Source organism: Schistocerca gregaria, chromosome 7 (assembly GCF_023897955.1).
Source record: "Schistocerca gregaria isolate iqSchGreg1 chromosome 7, iqSchGreg1.2, whole genome shotgun sequence".
Taxonomy (NCBI): domain Eukaryota; kingdom Metazoa; phylum Arthropoda; class Insecta; order Orthoptera; family Acrididae; genus Schistocerca; species Schistocerca gregaria.
Window position 1 is genome coordinate 406,817,885 of NC_064926.1, and position 13,316 is coordinate 406,831,200.

Genomic DNA, 13,316 nt, shown 5'->3' on the forward strand with positions numbered 1-13,316 from the left:
CATCTTTAATACTGCCTGAGGTAATTCTGAGACTATTTGCTTTGTATAAATCGTTGGTGCTCAGTATCAAGAAGACCTGTGAAACAAATCTGAATACACAGTAACTCACCCTGTCACCGAAGTTGTCAAAGAGCACCCTGGCGTACTCGAGGAAGTAGTCAGCTAGGATGGGGTTGGGCCAACCCCCTATGTACTGCAAGGCTTGCGGCAGGTCCCAATGGTACATCGTAACCTGTAAGCAGAGATACTGGCTATGAACAAAACGACTGATACATTTCCATGGTGACAATCTCCGCACCAAGTAATCTACTAAACATAGTAGGAACTGTAAAACGACTTTCCATTGTTCCGATTCTTTCTTAACAACAACACCTTCAAAAAAATGTAGTTGGTACTGAGGCATGCAGATAATGCAGACAACATAGAGAGTAAAGTACCAATAAGGAGAAAACGATTGAAAGTAGCACAGTTTGTCTTGGAAACTAATAAGATAGGATACTAGATTTTAAATGTGTTTTAAGGACTTTCTTTACTTTTCCAAGCGGTCGAACACCAACAAAAGCGGGGATGGGAAATAACTTCGGAATCATAAAAATTATGCAAGTGGATTCTGAACAGACCATTTCAAGTAATAAACATGTGATTTATATATTATCACATAATATACTGTATTACTCTAAGCCGGCCGCGGTGGTCTCGCGGTTCTAGGCGCGCAGTCCGGAACCGTGCGACTGCTACGGTCGCAGGTTCGAATCCTGCCTCGGGCATGGATGTGTGATGTCCTTAGGTTAGTTACGTTTAAGTAGTTCTAAGTTCTAGGGGACTAATGACACAGCAGTTGAGTCCCATAGTGCTCAGAGCCATTTTCGTATTGCTCTAAATTATCAGTAAAGCATCTATTGTTAGTTATTAATATAGTGGCCCTGAGGGTATATTTCGTCTGTTCTTTGCCTTTAAACAGTTACAAACAATGTAAGATCGTGGTATCACGAGAAGACCGAGGAGCCGCTAGCTCCAGCCATAAGGGGCACAAAAATGATGGAGTTGGTTTTAACATATGCCGAAACCAGTAAATAAACAAATATTATGGCAATCTCGACTGTTGACTTTAAAATAAATATGGCATCAGATCGCCGCACTCCATAGACAATGTTGTCTAAATTTATGAATATGCAAGATATTCTGCCACTCACTTAAGTGGGCTTTGTATAGTATCCATTCATATATAAAAACGTTTTAGTTCACTCAACTGCAGGGAAAAAACCTTGCTTTTTCCCTTTCTCGGTATTATCAGCCTTGTGAATTACGATATTTTAAATGGTGCTTAGTTAGGAGGGATTTTTCGTCTAGCCTAGTGATAATTAATTTTATGGCTTTGGTTTGGCGCAAAAGAAATAAGGAGTCTAACAGTCAGAGAAATGGTACTCGTATAGCTTAAAATTGTTATTGTTAAGCAAGGTGCAATGAAAATCTAATAGTAACATTTCGCTAGGAAGAAAGTAGAAGAGGAATTAACACTTATTCACCAGACAAATTCCTTAAAAATTGAAACCAGTCATGTCTATGATAAAAAACGAGGAAAGAATTTACAGCTAAAATAACTAGTTAGTTGTGTACCAGTAGTTAGCTTTATTTCATCTATAGGATAAGGGAAAGACTTTGCTGTCATCACTTCCTTTGTGTTTGGGACATTACACCTATGGTTTCCTTCAGCTCAGGATTTTGTTGATGTTATAAAGCTAGAGTCCACTATGTGTGTGAGTAGAGAATAGGGGAACCGGCCGAGGGCCCAATACTTTACCTCACTAGCATTTTGAATTTTTTGACTGAACACTTTTTCCCGTTCAGCATATGTGAGGTTTGTTGTATAACTGTACTACCATCTGCCAGTGTTAGTAGCCGAGAAGGAGTGTTGTGGTTAATGCACACTCTACTCCACCCGTAGTCAGAGATTGAAGAAATCTTAACAGTGAATAAATTCTTACCACTGGCTGGATGTCGTTCTCCAGCAACAGGTTAATGAGGTTGTTGTAGTAATCGATTCCAGCCTGGTTGATCACGTCCAGGTCACCGTTGGGCAGTATACGGGGCCAAGAGATGGAGAAGCGGTATACTTTGGCCTGAAACAACCAATCGAATGTCACCAAAGCTTCTCTGTAAGACGTGAAGTCAGAAACTAATGTGCACAGATACTAACATGTACAGAAAAGGGCTGTATCTTTAGACAGTGATGATGAACTAAGAGGTAAATACTTATCAATAATTAAACCTTGTAGATCCCAGCTAAATCCTTAATATCTGACGTCTACGACAGTGACGGCTGCTGAGACTTCTAACATTTATCCGACTTTTCGTGGCCTAAAAAGAGAAAGAATTTTACTCAGGTGTCCCACTAAAATACAGTGGGGACCTGTTACTTCCTTAGGTTATGTATGGAGGGTAATCTGACTCGTAATATGGTTCTTTCTGCTTGGCTGGTATCAGGGAGGACTGTGGCGCACTGTAAAGGAAGTGCCGACACTGTGTGAAAGCAACACAAAGGAAATTCAAGTACAGGAATCTTTCGCTCTGCCAAAGGAAGAAGTCCCATTAGTTTTACCGAGCGAGGTGGCGCAGTGGTTATCACACTGGACTCGCATTCGGGAAGACGACGGTTCAATCCCGTCTCCAGCCATCCTGATTTAGGTTTTCCGTGGTTTCCCTAAATCGTTTCAGGCATATGCCGGGATGGTTCCTTTGAAAGGGCACGGCCGATTTCCGTCTCAATCCTTCCCTAACCCGAGCTTGCGCTCCGTCTCTGATGACCTCGTTGTCGACGGGACGTTAAACACTAACCACCACCACCACCACCATTAGTTTGATTACAATGTCAAGAAATAATGAGGAAAATTTTTGAAATTGGTCAGATAATTGTGTGTTGACGTCTGGTCAACGGCTGTGGAGGTAGAAGGGACAGGAGCGGTCTGTAAGACAAGTGACTATCGGTTTGGTATCATGGACTATGACTGAAGTAACTGAAAATTTCAAGAGCAGTCAGTAACACTCGTGACGTGTTTCACTGTTACCAACAGCAAAGATCTGCGTAAGTTCTCGCCGTCTGATGCTGTCAAATATACGAGTACATATAAAAAATTTGCAAAAGTCACTATAGACCACTGTGAAATTTATATGTCACATCTAAATGTATAATGTACCTCATCGGTTGCAATATTTTTATGTATTAATGTGCCTGGAGATGGTATCTGGGAAGCATTCACACCATCATTGGTAATTTGATAGCCAGTGTTGAACAACCACCTGCCTTAGGTTTATCCGCACTTTCCATGATGAATTCTGGTAACGGTCCCCTAGGCTCAAAGTATCACTTTTTCCGGGAGTACTAATCCCGCAAGGTATGCTGAACAACTTCTGCGACGTTTGGAGAGTAGGGGACGTGGTACTGGTGGAGGTAAAGCTCTGAAGGGGGGGAGGGAGGGTAGGAAGGTGCAGAATAGCGGCAGACGTGTTTGGTTAGCTCAGTCGGTAGATAATTTGGACACGACAGGTAAATATACCAGGTTCGAGAAGTTTCTAGACACGTTTCTTAATTCGGCAGTTAGGTTTCATATTGGCCTTTCATAATCTCTTGAAACCCGTGGTGGTGTCTCCTCTGTCTATCATTATCTGTTCAACAGGATACACAATCTGTTGATGACTATTTCAATCTCATGACGGTCACAATTACGACCTCCACATCGATTTGCTCTGTGTTTCAATTGTAGCTTTCGTTTGTCACCTAGCAGTGTTATCATGCGTCTCCTCACTGATCTGTGGATTTAAGAAGCTTAATTTTCAAATTCAGATGAAATGATCAAAAACATTTCTGAGTCTTTATGTTCACGTCGTTTATTGTTCTATCTACACGACTCTCCTTAAAACAAATTCTCATCAACTGGTCTATAATTTTATATTATATATAATTTTATATTGTGTTACATCTAATTATATTGTTTTTTCCTCTATATTGCAGAACTGTTTGACAACTCTGACATTTCTTGAATATATTTGCACACTTCTGTTGTATTACTTTGTATTTCTTAGTGTTCAATGAGATCGATTTAGAGCCGATCGTCCCTCTGAGTGAATGCATATATTTCATTCCCATTGCTATTCTTTCTTGATGTTCATTTTTGTGTTGTTGTCCGTAGTAAACCAAGATCCCAAGTATTTGAACTGGTGTACTCTCTTGAACCTCTTGCCACCTATCTCAAGAGATTCTTCCTGCTCTTGGCTTCTTCGTAATAGAATGAACTCTGTTTTGTCTTGATTCACTTTGAGCCCTACCGTCTGTGCATAATTGTCGATTTTCTTGTACATTCCTTTTAACTCATGTTTTTATTCACTTAAAAGTACTTCGTCATCTGCATATGCGATAGAACTGAAGTTACCGACGATCTGTACTCCAGCCCACTCCTGTTGTCAACACTCTTTTATAACTTTCTCTGAGATGAAATTCAACAGAACACATAGAATAGCAACTCCTTCTCTCAGGCCTGTCTCAATCTCAAATGTTTCTGATGTGGCTCCTCGGAAACGTACAGCTGCCTTTGACCCTTCCATACAAGCTTGCACCATTCTCACTAGCTTCTCACGTGTTCTGAAGTCACGCATTGCATTGTATAGGCTATTCCTGTGGAGCCTGTCATACGCACGTGGAAAATCGACGAACAGGCTGTAGATATCTTTATCATATTCCCAGTGTTTTCAAACAATTGTCTTATGAAAATGTAATTTATTGTCTATTGGTTTGGTCGAAGGCCAGATTGGTACTCCCGTATGTTGTTGCCTATGAATGGTTGCAATTTTCTGAGGATAATAATGGACAGTACGTTATACGTTACATTCAACAAGCTGATTCCTCTGTAGTTACCACATTCCATTTTGCTTCTCTTCTTGTATATTGGGCATATTATAGCCAACATTCATTCTTCTGGCAGTGTCTCCTTCTCCCATATCAACCGGATAACTTTATGTATCTCTAAGTGTAAGTTCTCACCTCGTTCCTTGATTAATTCTGAAGTTATTCTGTCCTCCCCTGAGGCTTTTTTTGTTTCTGAGTCCTTTGATTGCGATCTTCATGTCTTCTTCACGAATTTACCACACTCCTTCATCTTCCCTTTCCTCCGTAGTGTCTGCAGGTAACATCTCATCTGGGTCTGGGCGATTCAACAGTTCTGAGAAACATATTTTCCATCTATCTACGATTCCTTCCTTGTCATTTATCAAGTTGCCGTTCTTATCTCTAATAAGAAATTGGGCTATTTTTGCCTTGAATTCATTCTTGTTTTGGCTCTCTGCCTCAACTTGTGTTAGCAGACTGGTTAGATATATTGTCGTCTCTGCTGTTAGGATTCGCTTTGTCTCCCTTCTGACGTGGATAAAATGTTCCGTTTTCTGCTCATTCTCCCTGTCAGCTTGCCACTTTTCCCTCACCTTCTTCCTCTTTTCTGTAGCTTTCTGACATGTCTCGTTGAACCATTTCGTCTTCTTCATTACCTTATTTCTTGCCAGTATATCCTCCGCTACACTAAGCTCAGTGGGATTTATTTCTTTCCACTTTTCCTCCAAGTTCTCTCTTGCTTCCTGGGTCTCTAGGACCTCAAAACGGTTTTTAATTTCTATAGCATATTGTTCTTTAAGGACACTTTCCTATAGTTCCTGAACATTCAAAGATGGTTGTAGTGTCACCTTCTTCTTATGCATATAGGTGAACATGAATTTAAGGATGCATACAACGAGGAAGTGGTCTGAAGCATAGTCGTGTCCCCTGTACGACCTGACGTCCACGACTATGATTAAAGCGCTGGTCCAGCAAGATGTGATCTGTCTGGTTGGTGGTTCTTCCATGCGGTGAGCACCATATTCCCTATAGGTATTAAAGTAACCCGTGTACGAAACTCCTTGGCCATCATTGTGCCTTGTACGAGCTCCACTGGACCTATGGGTGCCCACGTGAATGTTCCTCAGAGTATAATGGAGTCGCCGCCAGCTTGTCTCCGTTCTGAAGTACAAGGAACTTTTTCCCTGGGAGATGAAGGATTCGCGTTCTCCCACGCGCATGATGAAGAAGGCATCGGGATTCGATTCACCAGACCATGCAACGCTCTGCCACTGCGCCAGCGTCCAGTGCCTAGGGTCACAAGCCCACTTCAGTCGTAGTTGCCAATGTCGTGGTATTAACAATAGCATATGCATGCGTCGTCGGCTGCGGTTACCCATCGTTAGAAGGACTCGGTGCACTGTTTGCTCAGACACGCTTGTACTCTGCCCAGCATTAATGTCTTTGTTAAGTTCACCACAATTCGCCTTCTGTTCTGTTTTAGCACTCTGCCGCGCCCATGAAGTCCGACATCTGTAACGAGGGTGGCTGCCCAACCGCAGGACGTGTGGACGTGGTTCACCTAGGTTCCGCCACGTGTTGAAGGCACTCACCACAACCGACAAGTCATGCAGTTTCCGAAATGCTCGTGCCGAGTCTCCGGGCCATCTCAGACCACCGTCGGTCAAACTCAGACAGCTCTCGTGCCTCCTCCAAATTACGCACGGACGGCACGCTCATTGATGCTACACACACCTTGCGTGTGTCTGACTGGCAGTCATTCCTCGCCAGGTGGCGCTGCTATCACCTTGACGGGTTTATATCGATAGTAGGTCGGTCGTCACAATGTTGTGGCTTATCAGCGTATATTATTTATGAAGAATCATCTTAACAAGATCGCTAGCAATTCTTTAGATTATAATAGCCTACTTCGGCAGATATACGCTGTCATCGTCGGCTGTCGTAAGATTATTAGTTGTACACGCTTCTTACAGTACTGCAAGTCACATAGTGACATTGCGTCAAATAAAATGGGGCAGGAAACATCAGAAAGTCACAAAATAACATACAATTAACACATATATCATGTTGTGCTCACGTCCCATCGTACACTAATCGCTTGACTCCACAATGGCGACAGAGCTGGTGTAATACTAGCTAGGTCGCCTGTGTGGTGTAGCCGGCCGGAGAGGGCGTCCGGTTCTAGGCGCTACATTCTGGAACCGAGCGACCGCTACGGTCGCAGGTGCGAATCCTCCCTCGGGCATGCTTGTGTGTGATGTACTTAGGTTAGTTAGGTTTAATTAGTTGTAAGCTCTAGGCGACTGATGACCTCAGAAGTTATGTCGCATAGTGCTCTGAGCCATTTGAATCATCTGAGCCTTTGTTGTGTCAAGCTATTAGTATACGCTGGGACATCATCACAATGGTGCCGTAGCTAGTATAATACCGGCTAAGTCGCTTTTGTAGTGTCAAGAGACCAGTGTACACTGGGACACGGGCACAAGAAGTTGTAATTTTTAATTGTGTGTTATTTTATTTGTGACATGGTGATGTTACTTTTCGCGTTTTAATTGATGCATATACTATGTGACTTTCTCTATTACAACAACCATGTGACACTAATAACGTCACAAGGTCCGAGGATGACAGCGTGCATCTGCCGAAACAAGTCACTGTAATAAAAAAAATTGCTAGCGATCTTGGCTTACCTGATTATTCAAGTGTAATATCCGAAACTGAGTCAGACACATATTTGTTTAACTTTCTGGCAACAGCTAGGTGACGACAGAGAGTCATTGTATTTGGAATGTGGAAAGAAGAAACTCTATCAGAAAGCACAAGGATAACGGGTTTCTTCAGCATTCTCATAATGTCGTCTATTTTGAACTACACAATAACAGAGCACTGTGCGCCGGTTTCCTCCCGCATTACACTCACCCCCAGGTCCTTGAGCGCCTGCACGTCCTCGGCATACTTGTGGTACGAGTCACAGGCCACGTCCCCATTCTCGCCGTTGTTGCCGTACTCTGGATGCTCGTGCAGCATGTGGTCCCAGATGCTCTCTCCTTTGCCTGTAAGGTAAAAGGGTAGTAGGGTGTCATGTTAACTTAGATAAACTACTGAATTAAAAAATAACTTCCAGTTTCGACCACAAAGATCATGTTCAGTTCCCAAAAGGGCAAGATCGACATAGCACATATAGTAATACTGTTAGCAATAATAATACTAAAGTATATATAATATCTGTGATACCTCAGCTATTAATAACAGAACTCCACAACCGTATAAACATGGAGAACAGTTATTGTTAATTTGATAGATTTATATTGAAGTGAATAGTTGTCAGCATACTAAAATATATACAATTAGGGCGGCAGTAAATGCTACACCAAAATGGTGTACACGTTTGATAAGACTGCAGAATCAAACTAAAAAAAAATAGAGTACCAATTTGAAGCTGTAATAAGAAATTCTGCACGGCAAACAATTTTTTAACGGTCACATGAGAAGAAAATCTGGTTAAATTTGCGAGTCTGAGTTTTATTATTAAAATCATGATGCATCAACAAATATAAAGGACATGCATCAGGTGTCAACGGTCACTCACTCCTAAATGGAGGTGCTTCAAACTATCGAGCTACTTCCTTGCCTTACGTCCAAGGTGGCATTCTGTTCGTACAGTATGGAAATAGTTCTTGTCAGTTCCGATGCTGTAAGCTCTTTTTAAACCAAAATGATAATCAATACAGCGCAAAAACAGATAATGTTGTAAATTTCATTTTTGTTTACTTGATAACTATTTTCGGGTCGGGACAGATTTTCAGATCATCCAGATAGTCAAAATAGTTTTTCGGAGTACATAATAACCATGTTCTGATAACAAACACATGTGTTTGAGAAAGTGCAAATGAACAGTTACAGAGAAAACAAATATGTGTGTCGTTTTGACATGATTGTTGTACTTTAGGAAATACTATCTTGAGTATCTGAATGATTTGAAAATGGGTACCAAAAATCTAGTCTTCAACAAAATAAAGGGATGTTATAAATTGTGGTTGGTTTTCTGTTGTACTGATTAACAAAATGTCCTGTCCTGAAATTACTCCAGCATAATGGCAGTTCGTCACATGGTAATGATGCTGAAGAGATTATGTTTTTGCACTGTGTAGTACACTTTCAAGAGCTTGCAATATAATTATTTAGAAATAATTTACTACGAAATATTAACAATGTAACCGCAAGTGATATCGCACAGATAATGTCTGTAACGCATAATCAAAATGCTACTGGAGAAAATAGAATTAGTTGCAGTGATATACTCATGATACATTTATTATTTCATAATACAATTTTTCCTAATGTCTCTTAAGGTCTTCGGCAGGACCCACATACAGTAGCTAACATTAGAGAATGAAGTGCGTACAGATGATGTATTTACCGGATAAAATTGACTAACAACGGGCCGTAACAAATTGTCAGATTTGTTGTAATGAGAAGAAAATTGATCGCTGAGTAAAGAAAAGTCCTCTGGCATGACTGACTGGGTGATCCCGAAAGGCAGGTATATCCGCCTAATGGGAAAGGTTTTCCCTATCTACCAATCCCACAGGCTCCTTTCCGTCACGAAAATGACCCTGGCGCGGCGACTACTAGCTAAGAACTTCATGCCACGACGTCTCCTTCCATTGCCGACGAAATAGTGGCAGCGAAAATTTAATTCAGCACCAAGATTCGAACCGACTTACTCCCACGTGAGCAGCACGAAAAACGCGTGCGTTACCTTCCTCGGCCACAAAGACGGGTAAACGACAATTAAACTGGATGGAGTGAAATGGGTGGTACATGGAGCAACGAATTGCTTTGCAGGATTTCTGAAGATGAGTTTGGGTCTACGACTTAATGGAAAACGGGTAGATGACTTCGGAAAAGTGATAGGTGCTACATCAATCCCTCTCATTGAAAACTTCTTTTAGCAGAATTATCTATAGGAGTTCGATGCCCAGACGAGACTTTCAGTTGACATAAGTTGCGACATAAAGTCGCGTAAGAGGCCTGCGACGTATAACGTAAATTGTGAACACATCTTATACACTGTTGTAATAGTTCGCTTAGAAACAGCAGATCTCTCGTTGTTAAGAACTATATTTGACGCGTTACGGGCTTAGCCTCTCTTCAGAAAATCAAATGAAATGCCTTCATGTCAAGAGTCACATGAGTGCAATCTCAGTCTTGTAGAATCTGAGTATAGCACAGTATAAGAAGTGTTCAGAATGTCACTTGGCCAACGTTGAGGCGGCAATTAAGAAAGCAAACAAGAAGTAATAATATTACTGGAGCTCTGTATTAGCTTGTTCCTCAGATTCTAACTCTCCTAGAAACATCTGGAAATTGCTGAGTATCGTAGATGAGTGTGTCGCTCACCATCCTCGTTCCAGGCGCCCTCGATCTGGTAGGAGGATGTGGCAGCACCCAGCAGAAAGCCCTCTGGGAACTGGTTGACCTCTCTGGCGCGAGCGGTCGCCAGCAGACAGGCGACTCCCAGTATCTCCAGGTATAATGTCACACGTGCCGCCATGCTCAAAGCTGCAGCTGTAACGGCGCTCGTTGTCACTTATAAACAGTCAAAGGTATCTGATAACAATAAATTGTCAGTTATTAAACGTTTGTAATAGCGTGTGATAGTTTTTTGTCGCGTATTTTGACCTCCAAGTAACACTTCTGTAATCAGATGATGAAGCTCGTCACTTCCTTTACAGACACTGCAGAAAACAGTCTCACGCTCTGCGATATTTTTTATACTAACAACTTCCTCTGTCAATACAGGAGATTAACAGCAGTTAACATAAAGGCCATTCCAATAGCTACTCTAGACCCAAAAGACTCATCAGAACGCTTACTGATAGATTTTTTATCTGGTACTTTCGCGTCATAATAACAGATATGTAGTCGATAGCATGAGTCATTTCTTACGAAGGGACTGCAGATTTAGGTATTCTCACAACTGTCTCTCTCGGTGATAAAAACTACTCAAACAGCCACTCCAGAATACAGTGTTCGTCAGAGTTACTTGTCCTCATTTTAAATTTATGTCGCCGTTCGTCATTGCTGTTTAAAAAGGGGACTTGCGTTGTTGCCTATGAACCACGCAGCAGTGTACAGTTATGTGACAACTTTGACATCATGCTGCCATGCAGATGCAGTTAATCCAGATTTGTCAGCAGAATCTGAACATATATAAATGTATTTGACTTGGCTTAGCAGTATCCATTAATATTTTTGAACGGAAAAATCCGCCATTGTCTATGTACATTTACTGGAAACGAAACAATTGCAATAGTGAATACCCTTGCTACGTTGAATACATCGGATCTCGACAGCTCAGTTTAGCATCGTCACTGCCATTGGACAGGTAACTGCTTGCGTAAGCCATGTGCTGTCTGCTGCTTTTCGTTTGGATTACGGAAAAAGGGTTGAGAGGTGGTCACATGAAGTCCCGAATCACCAGTCTTTGCACCAACGTTGTTCATTAAATTCCAGTGTACGTAGTGTATGATGAGGTGATGGCAAGTGACGCTGTTCACGGTAGACCGTGCGTGAGAGTGTGATGTTAAGCTTGGTGGCCCCATTCGTGTTATTTTAGAAGAGTTGCCTATATCCCAGTATCAAGTTTCACCCTTTATCTGCCGTCACCATCAACAACATGCCATCATCATTGTCATCATCATCCAACACAAGTATGACACCACACTGCACATACAGCCATTACAGTCGCCTTCACTTTCCAGATACACATAAAGACGCGAAATTGCCAATTCGTGAAGGAAACGTGCCGTGCTGTGCAAAAGATAAGAAAAACCATTTCATCCTTTTAGCTCAGCCTGCCCTCAGGAGTCTACTAGCGAACAATGACATTCGACTTTACTTTTTTAAATGACTGATGTGTTTTTCTACCTGAAGCACTTCTTAATGGCATCAGTTCGAAATCGAAAGAGATTAACGATAAATACAGCCAGTCAATAGTGAAAATCTTGTCTTTCAGTAAATTAGTGTGCTGCAATTCTTGTAAAACGACAAAAGTAAGGAAATGTCTTTTGGGAAAAGAAATACCACCGTCTTGCCCAAAAAGACAGGTAAAGGCTAAATCGGATTCTGTGGGTGGCCAACTGGAAGACAGCAATGATGAGAGTGTTTGCAATCACCAAAAAGCTCACTGACTCACAAAAAGAAGGTTCAACATAATAAAATAAATTATATAGCGGCGCACAACATAAACTCACTACTTACGACCAGAAAACTCAAGACTTTCAGAGATGAATTAAGTTAACAAAACATTTCAATAATGCACCAAGAAATAAGAAACACGATAGAAGACCCGTCTAATCACAAGAATATACATTTTATAGTAGGAAACTAAGGTGGAGGGATATGAAGCAAAGTCCCCATTTTGGAGCAGGATTTAGAGTGAATATAAAAATAATGGATTCAACAAATTTGTAAGCAATATCTCCAGGAATTGCAGCTCTGACGTCTGAAACAATGAATAAAACCTACACAATTATAAATGCTCATGCTCCTACAAACGAAAACGATTTTATAACAGAAACGAATGAAGAGAGATATAAATTTTTGGACCTTCTCGAACTAACTGTAAGCAGAATAAATGACGGGAATGTAAAAATCTTATGGCAGAATTATACGCCCAGCTGGGAAAAGAAAGAAAATGGAAAGTTATAACCGAAATTTGAAGCCCACATAAGTTTACAAACAAGAATGGTTCAAGACTTTTAGGTCTCTACAGAGAACACAACCTTATATCTAAATCAACATACCTCAAGAGGAAACCATATAAACTTGACACATGGAAACACCCAGACTGGTGGAACGGAGTGACAGCTACGCCATGTGTGCATAGGCAAATATTTTCATAAGGAAATCTACAATATTAAAGTAATCAGAGAAGTAGACGCAGGCTCACTCCAGTACTTGGTTAAAATTATAATCAGGTTCACCCCATTAATGAAATAGAATGAATAAGTAATAAAACAAGGAGATGTGACCAACATCAGCTAACTACAAATGACAAATACCAACAAAAACCACAAATCATTAAAGGAACAGATTATCCAAAGGAATCGGTACCAACTCAAAAACCAATCCAAAAATATAGTTCCCTGGAGTTCACGAAGAAAACGTGCATGGTGGACTATAGAATGCGACAAAACATGGTTAAAGTTTCAAACATCTACATAGATAATCAGCAAATCACATTTAAGTGCCTGGCAGAGAGTTCATTGTACCACCTTCACAATTCTCTATTATTCCAATTTCGTATAGAGCGTGGATGAATGAACCCCTATATCTTTCTGTGCAAGCTCTGACTTCCCTTATTTTGTCTTGGTGATAACTCCTCTCTATGTAAGTCGGTGTCAACAAAATATTTTGCATTCGGAGGAGA

General features: G+C 41.1%; 1 protein-coding gene across 1 annotated transcript in view; it reads right to left on the bottom strand.

Moving 5' to 3' along the window:
- The window catches only part of LOC126281476 (myrosinase 1-like), a 54,980-nt gene extending 44,538 nt beyond the window's left edge, over positions 1-10,442 (bottom strand). Inside the window, exons 1-4 of the mRNA XM_049980472.1 lie at positions 10,283-10,442; positions 7,799-7,932; positions 1,986-2,120; positions 110-232 (exon numbers count right to left, since the gene is read on the bottom strand). Of these exons, the coding sequence (XP_049836429.1) occupies positions 110-232; positions 1,986-2,120; positions 7,799-7,932; positions 10,283-10,436 (546 nt within the window). The 5' untranslated portion in view covers positions 10,437-10,442. The remainder of the gene's footprint in view (positions 1-109; positions 233-1,985; positions 2,121-7,798; positions 7,933-10,282) is intronic.
- Positions 10,443-13,316: the final 2,874 nt, after the last annotated feature.